General features: G+C 49.8%; 1 protein-coding gene across 1 annotated transcript; it reads right to left on the bottom strand.

Annotated features, from left to right (window-relative positions):
* Positions 1 to 676: 676 nt before the first annotated feature.
* On the bottom strand, positions 677 to 17,754 carry DVL3 (dishevelled segment polarity protein 3). Its single transcript, XM_028133972.2, has 16 exons — positions 17,327 to 17,754; positions 11,838 to 11,907; positions 11,198 to 11,319; positions 10,969 to 11,078; positions 10,643 to 10,778; positions 10,372 to 10,465; positions 10,107 to 10,176; positions 9,352 to 9,491; positions 9,079 to 9,155; positions 8,896 to 8,963; positions 8,591 to 8,740; positions 7,873 to 8,004; positions 7,534 to 7,701; positions 3,650 to 3,865; positions 3,150 to 3,560; positions 677 to 2,282 (listed from the first exon to the last, which is right to left on the bottom strand). Exons 1-16 carry the CDS (start codon positions 17,485 to 17,487, stop codon positions 2,251 to 2,253), a joined length of 2,157 nt encoding a protein of 718 aa, XP_027989773.2. The 5' UTR covers positions 17,488 to 17,754; the 3' UTR covers positions 677 to 2,250.
* Positions 17,755 to 27,205: the final 9,451 nt, after the last annotated feature.

Below are 27,205 nucleotides of genomic sequence, written 5' to 3'. Positions count from 1 at the left end.
GCCTTTCTCCAGGGATCAAGACCCAAGGAAGGGAACAGGGAGTGAGGAGGCAAATACTTGGAAGAAACTAGATAAAGCTTTTCAAGACTATGTCCATGTTCCTACTTCTTCTATACCTATGTTGCTGTCAGTTACTCAAGGCCAGAACATGTGTGCCTTCTAGTGGGAGGCAGATATGTTGTTTAGAAAACCATTGGTGAATTTAATTTAATTGGACATGGGATTTGAGATTCCCTCTCTGAACAGAGTTAATCTTCACATCCAAGCTGAGAAGACAGAGCCGACCCTCAGACATGAAAGGCATGCCTGGCTCTTGCAGGACCTGAAGAAAATATGTTAGCTCTTCTCTTTCTATACAGAGAGATGCCCTGATGCCTTTGCTAGTCAGGGCTGAGCCCATCATGGGAGAAAGAAAGGACAAAAAAGGGCAAACCTGGATGCAAGTGTAATTGTCCCTCGAATCCTCTTGTCAGAAGCCAAGATTTGGCAGGATGAATATTTGGCCTCCTTCATTAAAACTGTGGTCATTACCTGAAGCCATTAAGTGACCAAACATAGGCACTTCTGATCCTTGAACCAGCACACAAGGCTTCACTCCTACCTTTCCCAAAGATTTATCTTCAATAAATACCCTAAATCCTTACCAATTTAGAGCAAATAATAATAATAATAATAATAATAATAATAATAGCTACCATTTATTGAGCACCTATTCTACTGTGTGCCAGGCACTGTGCTAGGCACTTTTCGTACAATATCTAATTTAAATCCTCACAACAACCCTGTGAGGTAGGTATTATTATCATCATTTTACGTATGAGGGAACTGAGGCTCAGAGAGATTAAATAACTCTCCTATCACACAACCAAAAAGTAGTAGAGCTGGGATTCAAACCCAGAGTAACTTAACTCCAGATCCCATGCTCCTGTGAACTAGAGCAGAGGCAGAGGGGAGAAGGGCTGAATTCAAGAAAAGATTGTTGGAGTAGAATGGATATGATTTGCTGAATAGTAAGATATGGGAAGGGATTTTAAGTCCATAAATGTTTCTAGCTGGTGAGCCTATGTAGATTGTGAAAGTAACTAGGAATTCATGAAGTGGGGGAAATGCATTGAGTCCATATAGATATGTCCATGGAGATGTCCGGTGGATAATAAAAACACAGATCTAAAGATTGGAGGGAAATTGGGGATGGAGAGATATATTTGAAAATCCCCAGCATATCAAAGGCAGGTAAGGACCTCCTGATGGATGATACCAATGGGGAGTAAATAGGAAAGAGAAGTGGACTGAAGACAGAACACAGGGAGCACCAACAATGAAGGTATGAGCAATAGTGGAAGAATCCTCAAGAAAGTTGGACATGGCAGAGTCAGAAAAAAAAGGAGATGTATAGGAGGCAGTCCTCCTCCCAGGTGGCTAGAGGGAGCCATGGTCTGGGTTGGGAGCAAACCAGAACTGCTAGAAGGCAGGCAAGACCGAGTCAAATTTCCAATGTAGCCTTCACTCACAAAAACAAACAAACCAGGAAGTATTTAAATGAATGCCAAATGCCCCTTCCCTGGTTTGCCCCAAAGCCTGGAATTTAGTACTTCATCTCTTGACACCCCAGTTCTGAAAATATGGGAGCCCAAGTGAGCCAAAAGAATTTATAGAAGAGGCTTAAAGTCATAAATTGTTTAAAGTAGAAAATAGGTTAACAATACAAACCTGGCACTCCCAGAAGTCTCCCTGCCCAATCATGCTCTGGGGTATCATGGTGGTGTGACAACAGGAAAAAGTGTGCAATGCAGGGGGCAAGGGGAGAACAGCCTGTTTGTCTGGGGAGTCCTCTGATGAGCCCCACATATGGGCTTTATCCTGGTAGGACGATGATAGGGACATGTGGGGGAGGCTTAAGGGCTATGAGGAAGGGGAGGAAGGATAGAGGTAAGTCAGGGGACCAGCCCCACAACCTGGGAGAAAATTGGGAGAGAGGCCAGCCCTCTGGGCAGGGACCAGCCCTGAGGCTTAAGTGGACTTGCATAGGCACCTGTGTGTGTGCATGTGTGTAAAAGAGTGAGAGCACGCACACTCTCTGGAAAGGCGAACGGTCTCTCATATATGGGCAGAGGGCTGGAGCCCTCCCCAGAAGCCTAGTGACATGCTGCAGTGTGGGTGTGGGGGCTGAATATCCTCGGGAAGCCCTGAGGGGCTGTTGAAGCAGGGTTCCTGGTTTCCTCGGAGGCTGGGCCTCCCCTCGCTGGGGGTTCACAGAAAGTCAAACAGCCCGAAATTCTTGGCTGCTCCAGGCCCAGGAAAAATTGGGGAGGAAAAAAGAAAGAAAAGAAATGTTTCAGGCCCAGAGGTGAGATGAGCCTGCTGGTTAGTAGGGTTAGGGGTCTGAAGGAACCAGCACACAACTGCAGGCAAAGGGTGGGGTAGAGCAGAGATGCTCCCTGGAAGCCACTAGCAGATCAGGCAACGAAGGCTCCCACGGCTCCTGGTCAGGGCCCAGTGCAGGAAGGGAGAGCATGGATACTTACTAAAGGTGACCCACACAACTCTAGGGTGTAAGCAGCAGGCAAGAGACGGTTAGGCAGCAGGCAAGGGACCATTCGGGGCAGATGAAGCAAGTATTTTTTTGGTGTCAGTACTGCGTGTATGTGTGTGTGTGGGGGGGCAGTTCAGAGATTGGACACATGCTTGTGGGGATGAGGTTAATAGGGAGACGGTGTAGCTGAATGAATGGTGGAAGGGAACTGAGGTGGGGAAATGGTGGGGATAAGGGGCTGAGCAGGCCCTCAAGGGCACAGTTGCATTCCTGAAGTGTTTGCACAGGTGAAGGGAGTAAGGAGCAGCACCAGCGAGTTGGGTCCCAGGGACATGAAGGATCCTGAGAAGTCCTGTGCAGCAGTTAGTGGGCAGAGGGACAAGCGGGGGCTGGTGGCAGGTTAGGGGCCGCAATAGCTATGTGTGGGTCACCCCACCCTCGCTGAGCTCAGCGAGCAGTTAGCGCGCCTGGATTTAGTTCCGTTTATTTCCCTTTCAGGTACCAGACAAAGTAAAAAAGACTGGACAGGTGGAGAGAGGGACGCAGCCAGCCAGGTTAGGGGTGGGATGGAAGTGGGGGAGGGGCCCTGCTCACATCACATCCACAAAGAACTCACTGGGGTTTCCCATGGCCATGCGGAAGGACTGTCTGCTGGCAGTCAGTTCGGGGGGCACCGAGGCCAGGTCACGGCCTGGGGGGGCTCCTGGGGGTCCCATGGCCGCGGGCGGTGGGGGCATCATCAGCATGGGGGGGCCGTAGAGAGGGGGCACGCCAGGGGGGCCGTAGCTCGGGTGCGTGTGATGGCTGCGCAGGCTGCTGGCCAGCGAGTGGTGGCTGCGGTGGCTGTGCTCGCTGGCGGCAGGCCCCGAGCGCTCGCTGGGCGCCCGCTCCCGGGGGCCCCGCAGGCTGCTGCGGGTTGTGTGGTCCGACTCGCTGCCGCTGCCACCGGACTTCGAGTCTCCGGCCTTCGGGTCTTTCTCCTTCCGCCGGTCGCTGCCGCTGCGGTTGGAGCCACTGCTCCGGCTGCCTGTAGGGGACAGGCAGGGACAGGGTGGTGGATGTCCAAGAGCTCGCGGGGGAAGCCTGGCGTTCACCTGGGTCTCTCCCGCACCTTACCTTCACTGTGCTGACTGCTGGCACTGCCCCCGCCGTAGCTGTACCCCAGCTCCGGGAAGCCTGGGTGCGGGTTGTAGGGGTGCGGGGGTGGCGGATACTGGTAGGGGAAAGCCATGGGCCAAGGGGCAGCCCCCGGGTGCGGCAAAGGGGCCAGTGTGTCCTGGTCAGAGGCACCGCTGGAGCCGTCGTGGTCGTGGAGGGACAGGTTGGCCATGTCTGTGGAGGGCAGGAGAGGGCCGGATGCTGGGACTCTCCCATACCTTTGCACCTCTGTGTCAGGAGAGAGGTCCCAGCCTAGGCTGGACTGGATGCATATGAAATGACAACAGCAGTGGCAGTTTCCCGCCATTATGGGGGGAGGCCTAGGCCAGAGAGCTCGCATTCCTTCTTTAGACTCTCCCCACCACCCAGCAGAGGTGGTGGAGAGGGAGCCCCTGCAGAGGCAGCCCCAGGGAAAACCCTTCTCAGGGAGGCCCTGAGTCACCATTCCTGCCTCAATGCCAAACCCTGACACCCAACTCCCAGAAAAGCCTTTGGCAGTGCCTCCTCCTTCCTCAGTGGACTGGAAGGGACAAAACTCATTCTGTTCACTTAGAGCAGTGATTTTCAACTGGTGTGCCACAAGAATTTTTGAAACATGCAGTACCTGACTAGTGAGGGCTCTGACCTCTTTTTCCTTAGATTGTCAAATAAAAGGACAGTGGCCAACACAACGATAACCATCCCATGTGAGTGAGTCAAAATTATACTGATCTTTTTTATCAGATTGGCAAAACCATTTTTTGTGTGTGTGCCACAGAATTTTAGTCATTAGTTTATATGTGCCATGAGATGAAGAAGATTGAAAATCGCTGACTTAGAGGGTAAAAGGTAGGGGAATGTAGGAAGCTGAAATCTCAGCCAACGACCAGGTAGATACTGCCTACCTGCAATTCATTAGGCACAATACAAAACACTATCTCATACAAACATTACCCCAACCCTATGAAGGTGCTAGGCACATTTTTTTCCCAGATGAAGTAAGTGCAGTCCAGAGAGGTTAAATGACCAGCCTGAGTTCAACATAAACTGTAGCCAGAACAGAAGCTAAAACTTGCTTACTTTTTTACATTTCCAGTTGAGGTTATTAGTAAGGAGTAGGGACCAGTTTGGTGAAATTGTGCCCTCCCCTCTCACCTAACAATAAAAAAATACCCATTAAAAACCAGAATGGCCGAAACCGGTTTGGCTCAGTGGATAGAGCGTCGGCCTGCGGACTCAAGGGTCCCAGGTTCGATTCCGGTCAAGGGCATGTACCTTGGTTGCGGGCACATCCCCAGTAGGGGGTGTGCAAGAGGCAGCTGATCGATGTTTCTCTCTCATCGATGTTTCTAACTCTCTATCCCTCTCTCTTCCTCTCTGTAAAAAAATCAATAAAATATATTAAAAAAAAACCAAAACCAGAATGAACATAGGGCCTTTCAGAACCTCCCCATATAGAAGGCCATTGGCCAGAATCAATTTTCTGGTGCTGCTGGGAGGGTGGGAATGGGGTGGGAAGGGCCCAGAAAGAGAACAAGTTAGGTGCCTCTTCTGTGCTCTCCACCCATTCCCAGGGAGGCGTGGGTCTTCACTGTATTAACATTACTTCTTTCAGGACTCTGGCTCCCCCAGTAAATTATGAACCTGTTAAGGATAAGGATGCCCCCACTAATGTTGGAACTACCTGGAAGGGAATATAAGGGCCCACTAGACAAATGACCTGCCTGGGACACCCCCTGCTCACACCCCATCTGTACCAGGTCCCAGAGGCCTGCCAGCTATAGACTGAGCCCTTTGTTCCTAGCCCTTCAGTAAGCCAGCCCAACCTTCCAGGGGAGAAGAGATAAGGAGAGGGGGCCCAAGGGTCTAAAGCAGACAATGAAGTCTTCCAGCCTCGCCATGAACTTGTCAAGGCCAGTAGCTAGCCTGAGGGGTGGGGGTGGGGGTGGTGGTAAGCAGGGGCCTGCCTTGGCTCATGTTCCAGGAGCTGGTGACTATTTCAACCTCCAGGCTATCATCCCAAGGGGAGTGACTACGGGCTCCTGGGGCTACCCAGGTCCTCAGCTTTTCCCTGTGAGCTGGCCACGCTCCCAGCTTAGGACACCTCAGCCAGGGAGCAGGAAAAGGCCTGTTATGCCCGTTGTTCCCTGAGCTGGGCCTCTGGTGGCCAGGTCCATGGGTAGAAGATCCACGAGGACCCAGGGGTGGCAGGGTGTCTCTTGAGCAAAAACCAGAGCTCTTCTGAAAAGCTTTCTGTGTCCCTGGAAATGTGGGATCAGGGCTGACTTCTGCTAAGGATGCCAATAACCACACTTGATTGAGTCTAAGAAGCCACAGGTTGTAAGATGCCCTCCAATTTCAGATACTGAAATGCGAAATAAGTGTTCATCTTAGAATCAATTAAATATATGTAGAACGGACAACTTTTTAAAGGGTACTTTCTGTGGGCTAAACATGGTGCTGAAAGCATTATATACATTACATCGTCCTCAAAACAGCTCTATGATGTAGATTCTACTATTACTTCCATCTTACAGATCAACAAGTTGAGGCATTGAGAGGCTGTGTCACTCATATTCACACAGTGAGGGGAACTTGAACTCAGAACTGTCCAACTCCAAAACTCTGTGCATCTACTCCATGTGGCCACACTGGAGCCGCTGAGGGCCAGGGACCCACCCTCCACCAGGACTTGTGCTCTGCAGAAACAGCTTTCCTGATCCCTAGAACCTAATCTGAAGCATTTTAAGAGTTAGTTTTTGGACTCCAGCCAGCACCACTGGGCTCAGAGAAGGTTCCCTCAGGTAGAGGTGGCTGCTGGGGAAGGGTTTCAGCTCCCAACACTGAGCGATGCTGTCCTGTTTCGCAAACTCCCCTTCCAAAGGGCTTCAGAACGATAAGAGGGCTTCCACACAGACCTCTCCTGCTTACTAACCCTAATTGGCTTTGCACTCTTTCAGGATCAAGTCCGGCTCCTTGTTATAGCTTGTAGAATCCTCTACAACAGGGGTAGGGAACCTTTTTTTCTGCCAAGGGCCATTTGGATATTTATAACATCATTCACAGGCCATATAAAATTATCAACTTAAAAATTAGCCTGTTATGTTTGGTCAGACATTTAATTAGCTCACCCCTAATGCCTCGGCAGGGCCAGACCAAATGATTTCGAGGGCCTTATACCGCCCACAGGCCGGACGTTCCCCACCCCTCTCTACAACCTGCCCCTGATAGCTTCTCTAGCTCCATCCTGAAGCACAGTCCCTCCACAAGGTCTGAGGAAGCTGTGGACATGGGGCCTCAGACAGATCCTACGTCTACCCTGGTGGAACCTGCTTGATGCTGGGAAGCTAAGCAAGGCCCAAGGATAGGAACTCCGGCCTTGCTAAGACAATGTTTCTGCACCACTACACACCTGGTCAAACCCAGATGGTGGGGAGAACAAGGGCTCTGGAGCCAGAAAGACCTGGACCCATGGCCTAGTTCCTCTGCTTCTAGTAGTGAGACCTGGGGTGGACTATTTACCTTCTACATATCTCAGTTTCCTCATCTGAAAACAGGGATAGTAATCCATCTCCCCAAGGGTGGAGAGGAGGTTGTGAGGACTGAGTGATAGAGTGAGATGATGTTTTAGAAACAATCAGCATGGTGCCAGGCCCTTAGAAAATGCCAGCCCCTCCAGGGGACGCAAGGCAGGTGAAGAGGCTGAACCTGGTTCTGCTTCCACCACAAAATTCTCAGGCCTTGAGCTGGGAGCCCAGCCCTGCTGCCCCCTCCTCTGGGTTCCCTGGAGTCTGCTGCCACACCCTTGGGCACCGCCCCCCTCCCAGCCAGAAGACAGGGCGAGGAAGTGGGGAGGCACGTACTGCCGCAGAGGTCACCGAAGATGTAGTAGCACTGCTCGGAGAAGGTGATCTTGTTGACAGTGTGGCGGATGAAGCCAGCTTTCAGCAGGTTGCTTGCATACTTGCGGGCTTCTCGCCGGTCAGTGAAGCCTTCCACATTGTGGTACAGCCAGTCCACCACATCCGAGCCTGGGAGCAAGGCTACCTTTGATTGGGAGGCCCACCTTGGGCTCATCTGGCCTCACAGAAGCCATGAGGCTGGGCCTGGTTCCAGCTCAAGGGAGTTATTGGGTGCCCAGTCTATCCTGCTCCCTCACTGCCCACCTCCCCATCCTTCATCCCACCATGGGGCCCTCTCACCGATGAAAGCGTTGGGGATAGTGATCTTGAGCCACATGCGGTCTCGGACCTCCAGTCCGGATTCAGGGGAGGCCATGGCTTTCACAATGGCAGCCATGTCACTGTGGATGGACAGGTGAAAGTCATCTAGGCCTGGGGGTGGGAAGCAAAATGGTCAGGCAGAAAGGGGTGTGGAGTTAGGCAGACAGGAGTTTGCATTCCAGTTCTACCACCTAATACATATGGACCAGTGTTGGACAAATTATTGACTTCTTGGACACTCAGTTTCTTCTGTAAAAATAGGGACTTTCACATCTATTTTATAGGGATGTTTGAAGATAATTAAATAATGTAAATGAAGGTGCTTAGTATAGTGCATAATGTGTGTTATGATAATAAAAATGGCAGTCATTACGTGCTTACTTTATGCCACACACTGTGATAATTGCTTCACTTATATCCTCTCATTAACCCCCAGGAACCTGGTAAAGTGCACATCTTTAGTCCCATTTTACAAGAGGAAACTGAGGCTCACTGGGTGCTCAATACCAGTTGAGAAGCAAATACTGTTTAGTGAGCTTCGGGTGTCCCCTGAGGGAAGCTGCAGTGTGAGGTAGCTGGAAAGAGCCGAGCCCCCTCCAGCCCCTCTGCCTTTCAAGCAAGTCTCCACGTGGGCCTTCATCAGTCCCCCTCACCTGGCCCTGTCTGCTGGGACCAGGGGACAGGGTTGGACACTCACGCTCTGTGTCAGGGATGGAGCTGGTGATGGAGGAGCTGGTGGAGGTGATGGTGCTCAGGGAGGGGCTCATGCCGTAGGCAGGGAAGGTGCCAGTCATGGCTGCAGTGTGGGAGACCCAGGCCGCAGGGTCAATGGGCCGGATGGGCTCGCCTGCAGGGAGGATGAGGAGTTAGGCGCTGCCCACTCTGCCCAGTGCTGGGCCCAACAGGGTAGATGTGAGGGGTCAGGGCAACACAGAAGGCAGGACAGACAGGGCTCGTGTATGCCAGACACCAGTTTTAGGGCCAAGTTCCCCATCCACTTACTCCTGGGCAATGTGAAGCAACCACGTGGACTTGGGTCCCAGCACTTGGCTACAGTCAGGGTGATGGGCCTGAAAGCAAGGGTGTCCCTGGTGAGGGCAGGATGTATGGAGGCGAGACCAAGCCCCTTGCCTGATAGCCAGAAATGCCTGGCACCTCCTCCGTAATGCTTCAGCCCAACCATACCCTGGTTTGTGCACAATCTCCCGCAGTACCCGGACTGCGTCGTCATTACTCATGTTCTCAAAGTTGATCTCGTTTACCTGGGAAATAGGACCAGGAATGGGATAAGCAGCTGTGCTGGGGAGGGAGTTAGGGAAGCTTGGTGGATCAGGAGGTCTTCCCCCACCAAGAAGGGGCCTCTGAACAGGGTCGAGAGGGTACGGAGAATGAGAAGGAGCAGAGGGTACATCTCCCCAACTCCCTAGCTACACCACCAGCCACAGTGAACAATGGTACCTGTAACAGCATATCTCCTGGCTCGATACGTCCATCAGCAGCCACGGCCCCACCCTTCATGATAGAGCCAATGTAGATGCCTCCGTCACCACGCTCGTTGCTTTGGCCCACAATGGAGATGCCCAAGAAGTTATACTTTTCTATAGGAAGTAATAAGACCTTGAGATGGGAGCAAGGTTCCTAACCAAATTCTGAGCCCCTTATTAGAAAGAGTGGAACGGGACAAGAACTAACGTTTATTGAACTGGACTCAGGCACTGTGTTCAGCATGCTCATTTAATCCTTGCTGGATGTGAGGCAGGGACTCTCAGTCTCATCTTACAGAGTGGACAACTGAGGTTCAGAGAATTTAAGTGACTCTTCTAAGCCATTAAGTGGCAAAACCAGTATTCAAACTCATTTAAATTCCAGACAAAGTTGGGGCTCTTTTCACTACATCCAGCTATCTCCTAAAAGAGTGGGTAGGGCAGAAATCAGAGAACAAGAATGCAACAGCTACAACATGGGGAAATGGGAAGGACTCAGAAATCACTTCCTCCCGGAAGCCTTCCCTGATGCTTTTCTCTGCTTCCATAGCTCTGGGTGCTTCTCTCTGCCATAGCCCTGATCATGAGATACTGAAATAATCCGTTTAGGTTTAGGAAAGAGAGCTCCTTGAGGGCAGGGAACATAACTTGTGTCTCTTTAAACTCCCTGAGTCTACCCAGTGTCTGGCATACAGTAGGTACTCAAGAGTGCTGTTTCACCAGACTCACCCATGTTGAGAGTGACCGTGATGATGTTGAGTGACATAGTGGAGTCCGTGATGCTGCTGAAGGATGAGGACTGGAATAGATAGAGACTCTGAGCAGCAGGCAGGGGTGGCAGGAACTCACTGCTCTCCCCTAGCTCCTCCTCAAGGTGAGCCTTCAGCCACCACCTTCCCTCTAAGGTTCTAAACCCTGACCCGAGGGGAGGGGGCCTAAGGACGGAGAAGCCCTGGCCTTGCCCCACTCATCCCTAGCATCCCAGGTCCCATACCCGCTCAATCCGGGAAACCTTCTGCTTCCGCCGCCGCCGCTTGTGTCTTCTCATCAGGCGCGAGGCACTGCTCTGCTCTGTGGAGCTGCTGAACCTGTGGGGCCCACAGTCGTTCCCCACCAGGCTGACCTAGCCCTGCCCCATAAGAGGCACTGCAGGGCCCAGGTCCCCAGCACAAAGCCCACATCCCTCCCACGGGCCCAGTATCCTCAGGGTTCAGAGCTCCTCAGGGATCACCTGCCCACCAGTCCTCATGAAACCAAGGCCCTACCTGCTGGTGGAGTCATCCTCCTCGGAATCAAAGAAGCTGGTGGTCTCCAACTCGCTGCTCATGAGGGTAGTCGAGCTGTCATAACCCCCTGGTTCTCGCCGCCGCTCCCCTTTTGCAGTTCCATTTAGCCGGGTTGCTGCAGGGGATGGAGGCAGCTGGGTTCACAGTGCCCAGTGGAGGAGGGAAGGGAGGAGAGGCAGGCTAGGGGCTGCACTGGGGCCAGTCCTATCCAGAGCTCAGGAAGCTGGGCAAAGAGGTGGTCAGCTGAGTGGAAGCTGTGGGGAGGGCACAGGGATGGGGAAGGCATCTGTTCAGGGAAGACGCACTGTGCTCCGGGCCGTCCCTCCTGCGAGGCCGCTCCCTCTGGGCAGACACCAAGGAGTCCGTCTCTGTGTCGTTGTCCAGGTTCTCCTGGCTGCCCCCACCAGCATGAGGGCTGCAGGGAAGATAGGACTTGGTGGGGGAGGGGGCAGGCTGGGGGCTCCCTCCCCCAGCCCTGAGCTGAGCTGATCTGGCCCTCCCCACAGGCCCTGTCTACCCTCAGGTCACACTCACTGGAAGGATGGCGGCCGGGAGTCCCCGATGCCTCCTGTGCGCTCCATGGGAGGTGGCAGCTCCGATGGGTTATCAGCACAGAAGGGAGCTGGCTCTGGGTGTGAGCCTTCAGCTGACACCAGCTGATGGGGAGAAAATGGGAAGGTATGGCACGAGGGCACCAGGGAGAAGTAGGATAGTTGGCTTCTGGCAGGGCATGAAGACTTGGGGAGAATGAAGCAGGGGACACGGAGGGAAAGGAGACAGGACTATGCAAGGACAGCTGACCTGGGGAGCAGACCCTCTGCCAGGTTGATGGTGGCAGGGAAGCATGGGCGGAGAAGAGGGATGGGGCAGAGAGTAAGGGTCCAAGGCAGAGTCCAGCAGGTGACAGAAGGGAACCTGAGGCAAATGCCTCAAAGGGCATAGGGAACAATTTTGCCTCCTATGTATGTTTCTGTACCCACCTTTTCCCTTTCACACCTCTCCCCCAGTTTTCACCCAGGCTATAGAATTTGGGGTAGAAACTGTTCAGTTAGAAACTCAAGGACAATTCAGATACTGAAACATAAAACCACCAGCTGTACCTTAGCGATGTCTTTCCTCCATCCACCCCATGGCAGGAATGTGGACGGAGGGAGGGTTGAGGAAGGATCCTTACCCAGGACACCACCCGGCCATTGAAGCAGGGCAACTTGGCATTGTCATCTGAGATCTCCTCCTTCACCACTCTGCAAGGAAAGGGAGGCTGTCAATGAGCTTTCTGGGGTAGAAATGGAGGTGTCCTCACAACCCCAACTCTCAGGGGCTCCTCCACCCTAAACTGGGAACCAAACCACCAGCACAAGCCTGTTCAAACAACAGCATGGGTGGGGATGGGCCAGCTGCCTTCTGGGGTGTTCTCTCGGTCACCAGGTGATTTGCAAATTACACCTGACAGATCGCTGTCCCCCATGAGTGCAACCACTCCCTAGAATCTCAAGAGTGCTTTATCCATCCCCAGTAAGGCTCTCAGGGGCTGGACTTTTTCTTTCCCTCTGACCCTAAACTAGGAATAAGCACACCCTGATTACTGTCCTTCCCTTCTCAACTGGGAATGCTGACATTCTTCTGGGAGGTGTGGGCGAGGAATTTAAGGAAATTAGGAAAGAAAAAGGGAGAAGACATTTACTGCCATTATGATAATAGTAACAATTGCTCTCATTTATTGAGCGTGTATTATGGGCCAAGCACTAAGTGAACACTTCACTTGTATCATTTCGTTTAGTACAGCAATGCTATATATAAGGTACAGATGGGGAGACTAAGGTTCAGTAGGTTCAGAAATTCACCTATAGTGACACCACCAATAAGTGAAGTGCTGGAATTTGAATCCTCATCAGCCTGACTCCAAAGCCTTTATTCCTACCGATTGTACCATCTTATCTCCCCACAGTTATAATATATATTCTTCACACCAGCCTCATTGCATAGACCCATGGTCGGCAAACTGCGGCTCTCGAGCCACATGAGGCTCTTTGGCCCCTTGAGTGTGGCTCTTCCACAAAATCATGGCCTGGGTGAGTCTATTTTGAAGAAGTGGTGTTAGAAGAAGTTTAAGTTTAAAAAATTTGGCTCTCAAAAGAAATTTCAATCGTTGTACTGTTGATATTTGGCTCTGTCGACTAATGAGTTTGCCGACCACTGGCATAGACAATATGATCCCCATTTTATGAATAAGGAACTGAGAAACATTCAGTAACTTGTCTAAGGCCACAGAGCTAGATGTCAGAGTTGAAATTCAACCCCAGCTTGTCTGACTCTAAACCCCAGGCTTTCGACAGTATTTCACATTCTGTCCTGTACGACAGAGGTGATGTGGGTCTGTGTGGAAGGTGAGGTAGGGGAGGCAGTGATGTGAGGCATGGGGGGTGGGATGTGGTCATAGTCATGCAGTGAGGCAAGAAGTCAGACCATGACTACAGTTTGGGGCCAGTGAAAGGAACTGGAGTGGTTTGAGGTCCCCCAGACTGCATCAAACACCCAGGAGGACAGAGCTGGAAAGATGTGATTAGGGGAAAGAGGGAGACACATGCCTGGAGTTGTGAGCAGAGAGGGAAGACACTAAGGAAGGAGGCTGTGAAGCCCAGTTCTCCCTGTTCTTGAAGAAGTTCTGCCCAGAACTGGGAACGTGCTTGGCTCCTTGCGATGTTCACATTCTTGGACTCACAGCCAAGTTCGAAGGCCGAGCCTACCCTCCCCCCACCCATCCAGCCCTGGCTCCTCCACCATTTCCAGCCCCACAACGACCCCGAGAAAGCAGCTCAGATCATCCTGCTCAGGGCCATCATGGCAGAAAGCCTGGAGACAGAACAGGCGGGCAAGAAGGGACAGAGAGAAGTAGCTCAGATCTGTCAGCCAGTCCAGCCAAAGGACACCCTAAGCTTACAGCCCCCTGTGGGAACTGGGGCTCAAAAGGAAAAGAAGGTGTGTGGGACACATGGCAGGGACTCTGTGACTTGCTTTAGAGAGGGTCTCCCTGTGGTGGGAAACTGTGGCTGAATCCCCACAGCCCTCTCCCCCAGCAGGCCCCACCACACAGCTCTAGCTACAGATGTTTCCTCTCTTTCTGGGGGTCACTGACAGGTCGCCAAGGCTCTGTTGACTCATAACGATCAGCTGATCAGCCTCAGACAGCCCCCCCCACCCAGTGGCGCTAAATGGCTCAGGGATCCACTGCACTTGTGCGCGCACCACACTCTCACAAACTTGGGTTTCAATTCCAATTCTGCTACTTATTAGCCCTCCCATCTTAGAGAAGTTCCTTAACTTCTCTAAGCCTTTGTCTCAATCCTGGTAAATGGGATTTGTAAATGCCTGGCACAGTCCAGGCATACCATAAAAGCTAGTTTCTAACTTTGTGAATTTTTAGCAAGATCCATACTAGGAGTAAGTTTGTAAGGGCAGGAACCAAACACATCTGCCCATCATTCACCATTCATGCAATTAAAAAGCCTTTGCTGAGAGAGAGAGCCCAGTGAGTTTTAGATCCCGTGCTTGCCGTTGTATGAACCTCAAGAAGCATCAGACCTGGAGCCTGCCTTGTTCTCGGAGGTTACAGTCCAGTGGACAGTTCACATAAGCATATTCCATGTGGGAAGTGGTCAGAGTGGTAAGACCAGCAGAAGTGTTCATTGGACAGACATCTGCTGAGTGATACCGATGTCAAGTCCTGGCTAGGAGCAGGTGTCTGAATAAATAGGATACAATACCGTAACTTTAAAAGCTGCACCCAGAGGACAGGAGAACTTGGACATGGAGAGCCAGGGGAAGAAGCAGTGTTCCAGGCAAAAGGCCCAGAGGCAGGACAGTGTGACAGGGAGCAGGGAGGAACATAGTGACTCTACTTCCCATGTTGTCCCTTCCACAGCTCAAGGCCACTCTAGCAATGTGTACTGTGTTCTACACACGATCTCCTCAGGGGTAAAAATGCTTATTCTTCTTCCATTTCCCAAACAATTTAACCCTTTGCACTCGCTTGCTTTTTTCTCGATTCCTTTATTCTAATGCTAACCGTGTCAAGTCACACTTGACATCTGAGTGCAAAAGGTTAAGAGGGGTGGGCCTACCCTGAGCTTGACAAATACTTCTTGAGACCTCACCAACCAGTACCTCAGAGGGTGAGCCTGGAGGGGATGCAGAGACAGCAGCCTTCCTCCTCTGACCCACGGCCCCTCTGTCAGTAGGGGTCACTGGCCTCTGCCTGACCCCCTCTTATGGGGCTAAGTGGCAGCCCTATCACCTCTACAGTTTGCCAAGGCTCAGCATCTCCCTCAGAGAGGCTGCATCTGTAAAACAGTGATAATAATAGTAATACCTATAATAGTGGGATTAAGGCCTTGGGCTGCAGAGCCAGATTCCTGTTGTTGAATCAAGCTGTGTCACTAACTAGCCAGACTGTGTGACCTTGGGTAAGTTACTTCAGGTTTTTGTGCTCTAATTTCCTCATCTGTAAACTGATGGTATTACTACCTACTTCATAGGGCTGTTAAGAGAAATGAGTAAAAATTAGAAAAGCACTTAAATCAGTGCCTAGTACACTGTAAGCACCATAAAGAGTTTGTTAAATGTGTACACACACGCGCATACACACACACACACACACACACACACATTCCTCTATTCCTCAGCTATTAGTCCTATGTGGTAAACCTACCAGGTCTGCTCATTAATCCTTCTGGGGATAAAAACAAAATCAATCTCCAAAATCAATCTCCTCCATTTCATTTTTAGCATTGTTCTCAATCCTGTAAAAATGGCCTACTCTGATACTTTACAAAGGATGGTTCAAGTACCAGTGACGTATGCAAGATGTGTTCAGGTGTTACCTGAATGGACATTGCCTAATTCAACAGTTAACATTTATTTTTAACATATCTTATAAAGAAATATAAATAGAAAATCAGGTGGGTGATTTCCTATTATTGATTTTGGTCAAGCTAAGAAAGAGTGAGTGGACTGACAGTGAATTTAAAGAACAATATTGTCAACAGTGAGCAGATGTAATGGGGGGCCTCCTATGACTGCCGTTAGGCCTGGCCTGGGGTAGGGCCAGCGCACTGGACTCCAGCTGATTTGCCCTTACCCCAGTCCCTGAGGCAGTATCTCAGACTCTCCTAACTCTATTCTTCTCTTACCAGGCCAAGGCATCACCCTCTCCCTCCCATCCCTTGCAGATTGATTTCATCCTTCTTCAGAATTTTCCAAAGGAGAGTCCCTAGAGAGGCTGGACCGCCAGGATCCGAAAGCAGGGGTGTCTGTCTCTGGACTGAGGCCAGACAATATTAGACATCAGGAGTCCCCCACCCCGGGGTAAGTATAACCACAACAGAAAGGAGGTTAGAAGCGGCATAGCACTTTCCACTGGAAAAGCACTTTCACACACAGGAGCTCATGGGCTCATCAGACCCCGAGTTCCAGGGGGAAAGGTGACAACAAAACATGCCAGGCCAAGGAGGGAGAGGGTGCTTGCTGCCCAGGGCCAGGAGGGCTGGGGTCCTGGGAGAGAAGCCAGACACATGAACACTGGGGAGAAGAATGTCTTCCCTCACTCAGCTCTGGGGCCTCCGCTCCAGAGCAGTGCAGGCCTCTGGCTAGGGCTGCAGAGGCTGCCTTCAGGCTTCCCCACAGGCCTCCAGGCCCAGCGCCCAGTAAGTGTGGGGGCCTTCCCCTCCCCCAGTCCCCTAGGAGTTGGGGTGTGTGTGAGGGGATGGCCAGGCTCCCCCTCCCAGGCCAGCTGCTACAGAACCTTCCGGCTCCAACATTCCATCCCTTCTTAAAGGGGAAGTCGTTGCTTCCAAACTCGGCCTGTCCAAAGCCCACAGCTGGGGAGGAGAAGACGAGGCAGGCAGGGAGGGGAGGTGAATACCAAGAGACGCTTCCTGGCGCTCCTACCCAGCCTCTGAGGCCCTTTCCAAGACCACCGTCTGGAGGGAAAGGCCCCAGTTTGGAGAGGAAATCAGCACCTGGGCTAGTGCGGGTTCCTCCTTAGGGGTCAGGCGTTCTGCTCCCTTGACAACAACATCCTAAACACCCCGCAAGGAAAGGGGGAACAGCTAAACTCCCGGCCTGCAGGCCTTAGCTTCCAGCCTGGCGCCTGAGCACCCCTCGCTTCCCCCTCCCCTCAGTTCAAAGTCCCCCAGCACAGCCCTGGGATGCACGGTACTCCAAATATGGCTCGGAGCTGTGGAGCTGAGAAGATGGAGAAGGAGAAGGCCGAGTGCCAAACACCCCAAGTCTGTGTTTAAAAGGTGGCTCCCTGAGCAGGAGGGTGGGAGGGGGGTGGGGGGACTCGGGCTCCGGGACTGGGTGGAGGGGTGTGTGTGTGTGTCTGAGCCGCTGGTCGCTGAGAGGTGAGGGGGCTTCCTGGGCTGGTCCTCTGATTGCTCTTGGGGAGTTGGACGTCCCCCTAAACGAGGGGGCCAAGGTTCCTAGAGAGGCGGGAGCTCCAGGATCTGCAACAACCCAGGGGCGCCCAAATGGCCGAGGGGCCCCTAGAATCCAGAGCAGGGCTAGAAGCCAGTGTAGCAAGGGGGGGTGCAAACTGCCGAGTGGCCTCTGGAAGCCGGAGGGGCTGGGGTCCCCCGGAGGCGAGGCGGGGACCGTCCTCACCCGAAATCGTCGTCCATAGACTTGAAGAAGAACTTATAGCTGGGCCGCTGCAGAACGCCCTTAAAGTCCGCCAAGGTGACGCGCTCGGCGGGCAGGGGCAGCTTCACCAGGTACGGCGTCTCCTGCCCGTCCAGGTGGTAGATGATCTTGGTCTCGCCCATGGCTCCGGCCTCGGGCCCGGCGGCCCGCGCGCGGCCTGCTCCGGCGGCCGGGCCGGGCCTCTCGGGCGGCGGCGGCGGCGGCGGCGGCGCTCAGCGCGGCCCAGCGGCTCAGCCCAGCCCCGCGCCAGCCGCGCCGCCAGCTCCCTTGTTCTCCGGCCGCTCCCGGGTCCCAGCGCCGCCTGCCGCCGCTTCCGCTCCCCACGCTCCCGGCTCGGCTGGCGACGGCGACTCTTCCGGTGGCCGTGGCCCTCCCGGCTCTGGGCTGCGGCCGGCCCGCTCCCCAACTCCGGCCCCGGCGCGCCCCGCCCCGGCGCGGCCCCGCCCCCGGCCGCCGAGCCGCGCTGGCCTCGCGGCAGATGGCCGGGGCCTCGGCCGCAGACACTCCGCCCACCCGCCGGGCGGCGCGCTGGTTCCTGCGCTCGGGTCCCAGGCCCCCCGGGGAGCGTGGCCGCGGTCGTCTGGGCCCCCGGGGACGGAAAGGCCGATCTCACCAGGATGGCCACGGTCCTGGACTCTCCCAGGTCCACGCTCCAGACGCAGCGGGGATGGGCTGCTCCCCTGCAGCTGGGAGGGGTGGAATGCAGAGGTCGCTTTGGTCTCTAGAGGTGGCTGGGTGGGTGACGCTTCAGACCAAGTATCCCTGGTGGAAAGTGACCTCGACATGGCCCTGGCCCTGCAGGGTCTGTTAAGAAACAGCTGCTGGGTATCAGGTCTACCGAATCTAGTGCTGATTCCTTCTTACAACTTCAGTACCTAAGTGCAAAGCAGTGGTTTAATAAATGGACTGAGCCCAGCCCATTTATTAAGCAGTGGTTGAGCGGCAACCTAGGAACGATTTGAGTCCTGGTCAGGGCACATGCGTGTGTTGTGGGCTCAGTCTCCAGTAGGGGGCGTGCAGGAGGCAGCTGATCAATGATTCTCATCACTGATATTTCTCTCTCCCTCTCCCTTCCTCTCTAAAATCAGTAAGAATATATTTTTTTAAAAATAAATGGACTGAATGCAGAATGAGTGCAAGAATGAAGATGCACGTCTGAATGGGACAGTAAGTCTCAAACAAGAACTAGATAGAATTGGTTCCTAACAGATCTCCTCATCCCTTACTAATGAATACTGAGTGCCAAGGCATGCTGCAAGAGATACAACAAAAACAAGACATAAGGCTGCCCTCCGGACATTTACTTATCTGGAAGGAGGCTTGCAAATAAACTTCAAAGTGACAAATTCTATGAAAAAGATAAAATGGAGTGCCAGGCTGGGGTGGCTCAGTGGTTGAGCATGGACCTATGAACCAGGAGGTCATGGTTTGATTCCCCGTCAGGGCACATACTTGGGTTGTGGGCTCGATCCTCAGCGTGGGGTGTGCAGGAGGCAGCAGATCAATGATTCTCTCTCATCATTGATGTTTCTATTTCTCCCTCTCCCTTCCTCTCTGAAAGCAATAAAAAAATACATATATATATATATATATATATATTAGTTTCTGAGTTCTATTTTATTTATTTACTAAATCCTCACCTGAGGATATTTTTCCATTGATTTTTTAGAGAGGGAAAGATAGAGAGAAACACTGACCACCGGGGAGGAGACTGCAATCTTGGTACATGCCCTTGACCAGAATCAAACCTAGAACCTTTTGGTTTGCAGTCCAATGCTCTACCCACTGAGCCAAACCAGCTAGGGCTAAAAGTAGATTTAAAAAAAAGATAAAATAGAGTGATGTGATGTAACAGGAGAAAGAAGGTTATGGGTGGTCAGAGAACGCCTCTCATTTGAGCTAAAACCTAGAACTAATGAGGAAGCAGCTATAAGAAGGTCTGGTCTGGAGGGAGAGCATTCCAGCAGAGGGCACAAGTATAAGGGCTCAAGGCAGGAAAAAACTTGCCTAATTTGAGGAACAGAAGAAGGCCATTGTAACTGCAGGGATAGTGTTAGATGAGAAAATAAACTGGAGCCAGCTCACACAGGTCCTTTTAGGTCACAGTAACAAGTGTGAGCTCCTCTCACTTCATTTTGTACACTATTGCCAAATTAACATTTCAAGAATAAGTAGCTTTTTCAGACACTTCTGCTCAGAAACTTCTCCACATTCCCCAATGCTTTCCAAATATCCTTAGTATGACATGGAAAACCCTCCATGATCTAACCTATATCTTATACAGACTTTTGTTTCATTATATATCCTGGCTAAATTTTTTTTTTTTCATCCTCACCCCAGGATATATTCAGAGAGAGAAAGGGAGGGAGGGTGGGAGAGAGAAAGAGAGAAACATTGATTGGTTGCCTCCCATACCCACCTGGACTAGGGATCCAACCCGAAACCTAGGTATGTACCCTGAATGGAAATCAAACCCACAATCTTTTGGTGTATGGGACGATGCTCCAAACAACTGAGCCACCCCACCAGGGCCTGACTAAATTTTTTACTTCAGCAAGGTGACCTATTAGCTATCTCTTGCACAAAGCATGTATTTTCATTTCATACCTTTCCCTTTATATTTTTACTAGAGGCCCGGTGCACAGATTTGTGCACCAGTGGGGTCCCTCAGGATGGCCTGCAGGGATGGGGCGAAAACAGCAATCCAACACTGCTTGCCACTCCTGCTCATCCTGGCCCCGCTGCGCCTGCTGCCGCCTCCCCTCGGTAGGCTCGCACCCGCTCTGCTGTGGTGGGCAGCTGTGAGCCCTGAGTCTAGCGCCCTTCAGTCAGTGGTCAGCTGAGTGGCACTCCCGCTGTGAGAATGCACTGACCATCCACGGGACAGCTCCTGCATTGAGCGTCTGCCCCCTTGGTGGTCAATGCGTGTCATAGCAACCAGTCGACTGGTTAAAAGCTTAGGCTTTTATATATATAGATTTTTAAATTGAATTTATTGGAGTGACATTGCTTAATAAAATTATGTAGGTCTCAGATGTACAACTCTATAATATATAATCTATATATTGTATTGTGTGTTCACTACCTCACCTTCCCTTTATTTTTATTTTTTGTTATTCATTCATTTGTTTGTTCTTTTTTTAATTTTAAATTCTTTAAAGTATTATATAAGTCTCCTTTTTCCCCCATTGACCTCTCCCCAGCCACCCCACCCCCCAGCACATACCCTCACCCCTGCTCCCACTGTCTGTGTCCATTGGTTATGCTCATATGCATGCATTCAAGTCCTTTGGTTGATCTCTTACCCTCTTCCCCACTGCCTTCCCTCATAGGTTGGACAGTCTGTTTGATGCTTCTATGACTCTGGTTCTATTTTTGTTCATCAGTTTATGTTGTTTATTCACCTTCCCTTTACTTTAAATTTCTATCAAAGCAACATGTGTGCATAGTCAAATAGTATTAAGAAAGCTCTGAACAGCCCTAACTGGTTTGGCTCAGTGGATGGAGCATCAGCCTGTGGACTGAAGGGTCCCAGGTTCGATTTTGGTCAAGGGCATGTATGTACCTTGGTTGTGGGCACATCCCTAGTAGGGGATGTGCAGGAGGTAGCTGATCAATGTTTCTCTCTCATCGATGTTTCTAACTCTCTGACCCTCTCCCTTCCTCTCTGTAAAAAATCAATAAAACATATTTTTTAAAAAAAGAAAGCTCTGAACAGCAATCTTCTGTCCCATTTCCCTCCCCCCCCCAGTATACATTTTTTAGCTCATACTATTTATTTGTCTTCACTTTTCCTAGACAATTAAAAAAATTTATTTTATTTATTATTTTTAAACTATATTTTTATTGATTTCAGAGAGGAAGGGAGAAAGATAGAAACATCAATGATGAGAGAGAATCATAGATTGGCTGCCTCCTGCACATCCCCCACAGCAAATAGAGCCCACAACCCTGGCAAGTGCCCTGACCAGGAATTGAACTGTGACCTCCTGGTTTATAGGTCAACGCTCAACCACTGAGCCATACCAACCAGGGCCATTTCCTTTTTATTATTATTATTTTAATCCTTACCTGAGGACATTTTTATTGATTTCAGTGAGAGGATGAGAAACAGAGAGAGAAACATTGATGCAAAAGAGAAACATCAACTGGCCACTTCCTGTAAGTGCCCCAACTGGGAATGAATCCAAAACTTAGGCATGTGCCCAGACGGAGATTCAAACCTGATCAAACCCTTTTGTTGTGTGGTATGCCGCTGACCTACTGAACCACATTGGTCAGGGACATTTCCTTTTATTCTTAAACTAGTGGCCCGGTGCACAAAATTCGTGCACATTAAAAGGGAATTAATTAGAGGAAATATTTTAATGTTGCTATTTGCCCTTTCTTTATAATAGAAGTATCAGAGATGAAAGAAAATTAGTAAAATGTATATGAAAATCTCCCTCCTGTCAGAGTCTGGGGCGTGCTGCGGAACCTAGAGTCAAGTTCCCGCCAACCACCCACACGTGTTTTGAAAACGCAGGAGACCCAGACCTGGCTGGCCCCACCCCCATCAAGCCCCTCCGGGCGGGGGCCGAGGCCTGAGGTCCCCTGTCAAGCCCCGCCAGACGGGGGGTTGTGGCCTAAGGTCTCCCGGCCTGGCACTGGGGTGGGGGACCACGACCTGAGGTCCCTGTCAAGTTCCACTGGGCAAGGGGCGTGGCCTGAGGTCCCCTGTCAAGCCCTGCCAGGCAGGGGGTGCAGCCTGATGTCTCTGGCTCCTGCCAGGCGCCATGCATATTTGTATATTCCTCTATTATATAGATAGATAGATAGATGACTTCACTTTGTTGCAAGATTTTAATATTGTTTTCAATCTTTCCTCTATCCAATTGAATAGGTAAAATATTCATAATTCAAAATTCAGAAAGTATGTAAGGATGGATATAGTCTCCCTCCTATTTGGTCTCTAGTCCTCCAGTTCTCAGTGGAAGGAAACAATTTATTTATTTTTAATTTCTAAGAACTCTTTTGTTCTCTGGTTCTTCCTTTTTATAGCACTTTCTTCATTCTCTTTTAATTTTGAGAATTATAGCTTCATTCCTGAAGTTTTAAAAAAACTCCTTGTCATTGTTTCCTTGGTTTCAATTTTGTTTTAGTCTCTGCCTTCTGTGTTGGAAGTCTCCTCAAATGGTTGATGGCCCTTGGCAGTCTATTCACATTTGAGAGTGAAATACTAAAAAGCTGATTGGAAGCTGTCTATGTCCAAGGCTTATTAACAGGCTTCATTGTAGGGTGATCAAGTTGGGGAAATACAGCTTATTTTCCCACCAAAAGAAACAAAAAATATATATTTTTAGGTCCTTTTCTGCAGTGTTCAGTTTGTTTTTGCCTGGAGATATGTTGGTGTGTGCTGATATTCATAGCCATAACACTAATATACTTTCAGTAAGCCCTTCAATTTCAATCTAAATATATTTTTATTGATTTTTTACACAAAGGAAGGGAGAGGGATAGAGAGTTAGAAATATCGATGAGAGAGAAACATCTATCAGCTGCCTCCTGCACAGCTCCCACTGGGGATGTGCCCACAACCAACGTACATGCCCTTGACCGGAATTGAACCTGGGACCCTTCAGTCCGCAGGCCGATGCTCTATCCACTGAGCCAAACCGGTCAGGGCCAATTTTAATCTAGCCCCTAACCTCCCATCTCTATATTTGCTGTTGAATCCAGAGGTTCTAATAATTTACATTTCCCCCAAGGTTCTGAAATTTCATTTGTTATGCTGGGCACTCATGGGCTGTCAGTCTAGAAACTCATGACCTTTGGGTTTGGGAAATCTTTGTATTTCTTTGGTAATTTCCTCCCCACCATTTCTCCAAAGACTGAATCTCCCATTTCTTGCAGGGGAGAAATAGAGGTAATGACCTGGCTGGATCATATGATGGGGAATGGAGGGGCTTTTATTTCTTAAAATTTTTATTGTTCAAAGTACTGTATTACATATGTCCCCTTTTGTCTCCTGTTGATCTCTTCTAACCCATGCCCGCCCCCCATCCCAGGCCTCCACCACCCCCTTTGTGTCCATGGGTTATGCATATATGCATACAAGTTCTTTGGTTTGATCTTTTCCCACTCACCCCACCCCACCCCACCCCCTGCCTTCCCTCTGAGAGAGTCTGCTCCATGCTTCCATGTCTCTGGATCTATTTTGTTCATTAGATTCCACATGAGTAAGATCATGTGATACTTGTCTTTCTCTGACTGGCTTATTTTGCTTAGCACAACTCTCCAAGTCCCTCCATGCTATCTCAAAGGATAAAAGCTCCCTTTTTACTGCTGCATAGTATTCCATGTACCACAGCTTTTTTATTCACTCATCTACTGATGGGCACTTGGGCTGTTTCCAGATCATAGCTATTATAAATTGTGCTTCTATGAACATAGGGGTGTATATATTCTTTCTGATTGTGTTAAGGGTTTCTTAGGATATATTCCTAGAAGTGGGATCACTGGGTAAAATGGCAGTTCCATATTTCATTTTTTGAGGAAACTCCATACTGTTTTCCACAGTGACTGTATCAGTCTGCATTCCCACCAATGGTGTACTAGGGTTCCCTTTTCCCCACATCCTCACCAGCACTTGTCATTTGTTGATGATAGCCATTCTGACAGGTGTGAGTTGATACCTCATTGCATTTTAATTTGCATCTCTCTGATGATCAGTGTCTTTGAGCATTTTTTCATATGTCTCTTGGGCTTCTGTTTGTCCACTTTGGAGAAGTGTCTTATTTAGGTCCTTTGTCCATTTTTTAATTGGATTGTCTTCCTTTTGTTAAGTGGTATGAGTTTCTTATATATTCTGGATATTAACCCTTTACCAGATGTATCATTGCCAAATCTGTTCTCCTATGCAGTGGGCTCCCTTTTCGTTTTGTTGATGGTTTCTTTTGCTGTGCAGCACCTTTTTATTTTATTTTTCCAATTTACATTATTTCTTTTTTTATGTTTAATAAATCTTTATTGTTCAGATTACAGTTGTTCCTCTTCCCCCCCTCCCCCCATAGCTTCCTCCACCCGGTTCCCACCCCGCCCTCTACCCTTACTCCCCTCCCACTGTCCTCATCCATAGGTGTACGATTTTTGTCCAGTCTCTTCCCGCATCCCCTTCCCCACAAGAATTGTCAGTCCACTCCCTTTCCATGCCCCTGATTCTATTATATTCACCAGTTTATTCTGTTCATCAGATTTTTTATTCACTTCATTTTTAGATTCACTTGTTGATAGATATGTATTTGTTGTTCATAATTTTTATCTTTACCTTTTTCTTCTTCTTCCTCTTCTTAAAGAACACCCTTCAGCATTTCATATAATACTGGTTTGGCGGTAATGAACTCCTCTAGCTTTTTCTTATCTGTGAAGCTCTTTATCTGCCCTTCAATTCTGAATGATAGCTTTGCTGGGTAGAGTAATCTTGGTTGTAGGTTCTTGCTATTCATCACTTTGAATATTTCTTGCCACTTCCTTCTGGCCTGCATCATTTCTGTTGAGAAATCAGCTGACAGTCATATGGGTACTCGCTTGTAGGTAACTAACTGTTTTTCTCTTGCTGCTTTTTAATATTCTCTCTTTGTCTTTTGCCCTTGGCATTTTAATTATGACATGTCTTGGCGTGGTCCTCTTTGGATTCCTTTTGTTTGGGGTTCTCTGCACTTCCTGGACTTGTAAGTATATCTCTTTCACCAGGTGGGGGAAGTTTTCAGTCATTATTTCTTCAAATAGGTTTTCAGTATCTTGCTCTCTCTCTTCTTCTGGCACCCCCATTAATCTGATGTTGGTACGCTTGAAGTTGTCCCAGAGGCTCCTTACACTATCTTCATATTTTTGGATTCTTTTTTCTTTTCCAGTTGGATTTTTTGCTTTTTCATATTTCAAATCTTTGACTGATTCTTGCAATCCTCTAGTCTGCTGTTGGATCTCTGTATATTATTCTTTATTTCAGTCAGTGTATGCTTAATTTCAAGTTGGTCCTTTTTCATATCCTCGAGGGTCTCACTAAATTTATTGGCGGTTTCTAGAAGATTCTTGAATAACCTTATAACCGTGGTTTTGAACTCTATAGCCAGTAGTTTGCTTTCCTCCATTTCTTTCATTTGTGACTTGTCTCCACATTTTGGCTGCTTCCATGAGTTGATGGAGTTGCTTTGTGTGCTAGGTGTCCTATAGGGCCCAGCGCTCAGCCTCCCCAGTTACCTGAGGTGGACATTCTTGGTGCACTCCTTTGTGGACTGTGTGCACAGTCTTGTTGTAGTTAAGCCTTGATTGTTGTTGGTATCACTGGGAGGAATTGACCTCCAGGCCAACTGGCTGTGAGGATCAGCTGTGTCTACAATGGGAGAACTTCTGTGCTGGAGACACCCTTATGGGGCAGGACATGCTTCAGTGGGGCTTCGGTGCTCACTGCGTCTGCCCCCTGAGTGTGTCCCTTATGGATCTGAGGAGTTGTAATCTGGATGGTCCCTCTGTGACCACTGGGTACACTGGCTCTTGGATCTCCAAGGAGGTGCAAATTTAGCCTCTGCCTGAGGCCACCCAGCAGGAGCTATGGAGAGATCTGCAGATTTTTCTTCTGTTTGGGATTTGGAGGTGTCCAGATGAGGCCCAGCTGTGAAGCAATGCAAGCTGCTGTGGAGCCTTGGGCCTTCTTTTGGAAGTTCTGGGGCTCTCTGACCCAGCTGCAGTTTGTTAGGTAATTTTAGATAGCAAAGGAACAGGCCATTAATATGCAAAAGCCTCTGCGCACAGCTGGAGTGGGGTTGTAAATTGGGTGAGGCAGGGTCTCAGGGAATCAACAGGGCAGAGCAAACAGCAATGGCTGACCGTCAGCCCTGCCCTAAGAGGCCCCCGGGTCTCAGTGTCCTGCGGTAATCGCTGTAAGCACCTCTGAGAGAAAGCCGTCCTTGTGTTCCGGCCCGATGCCAGACAGTCCAGTTACCCCCCTTATGAGTCTGGGTCCCCAGAGTCTTGCCCAGAACTGGAGTTCAGAGCAGTCGGTATCTTGTGTCTCCCTCCCGATTGAGAAAGACAACAGCTACTCAGTTGCCAGCCCCTTTCCGTGAGCGCCTCCATTCCTCCTCTGAGTCTCAGTGTGCTTTTCTCTTTCCTTCTAATTGTAGAATTTCCACTCAGCCAGCCTTCCGGTGGTTCTGGATGATGTCTGTTTTGTCTTTTAATTGTAGTTTTGAAGTGGTTGTGGGAGGCAGCAATTTCAGGTGTTTACCTATGCCGCCTGCACAACACCTTTTTATTTTGATGTAGTCCCATTTATTTTCTCCTTAGTTTCCTTTGGCCTAGATGTATCCACAAACATATTGCTATGAGATGTCTGAGATTTTGCTGCCTATGGTTTCTTCTAGGATTTTTATGGTTTCACGTCTTACATTAAGTCTTTTATCCATTTTGCGGATTTTTTTGCTTTTTAAATACATTTTATTGATTTTTTACACAGAGAAATAGAGAGGGATAGTTAGAAACATCGATGAGAGAGAAACATCGATCAGCTGCCTCCTGCACACCCCCTACTGGGGATGTGCCCGCAACCAAGGTACATGCCCTTGACCGGAATCCAACCTGGGACCTTTCAGTCCACAGGCTGACACTCTTTCCAGAGCCAAACCAGTTAGGGCCATTTTGAGTTTATTTTTGTTTAAGATGGTGGTTTAGTTTCATTTTTTTGTATGTATCTGTTCAATTTTCCCAACACCATTTATTGAAGAAACTGTCTTGACTTCATTGTATGCTCTTGCCTTCTTTATTGAAGATTGAGCATAATGGCTTGGGTTGATTTCTGGGGTC

Source organism: Eptesicus fuscus, chromosome 3, assembly GCF_027574615.1.
Source record: "Eptesicus fuscus isolate TK198812 chromosome 3, DD_ASM_mEF_20220401, whole genome shotgun sequence".
Lineage (NCBI taxonomy): Eukaryota > Metazoa > Chordata > Mammalia > Chiroptera > Vespertilionidae > Eptesicus > Eptesicus fuscus.
Note: the sequence above shows the minus strand (reverse complement) of the source record. Positions and strands in the feature narration are given on the sequence as shown.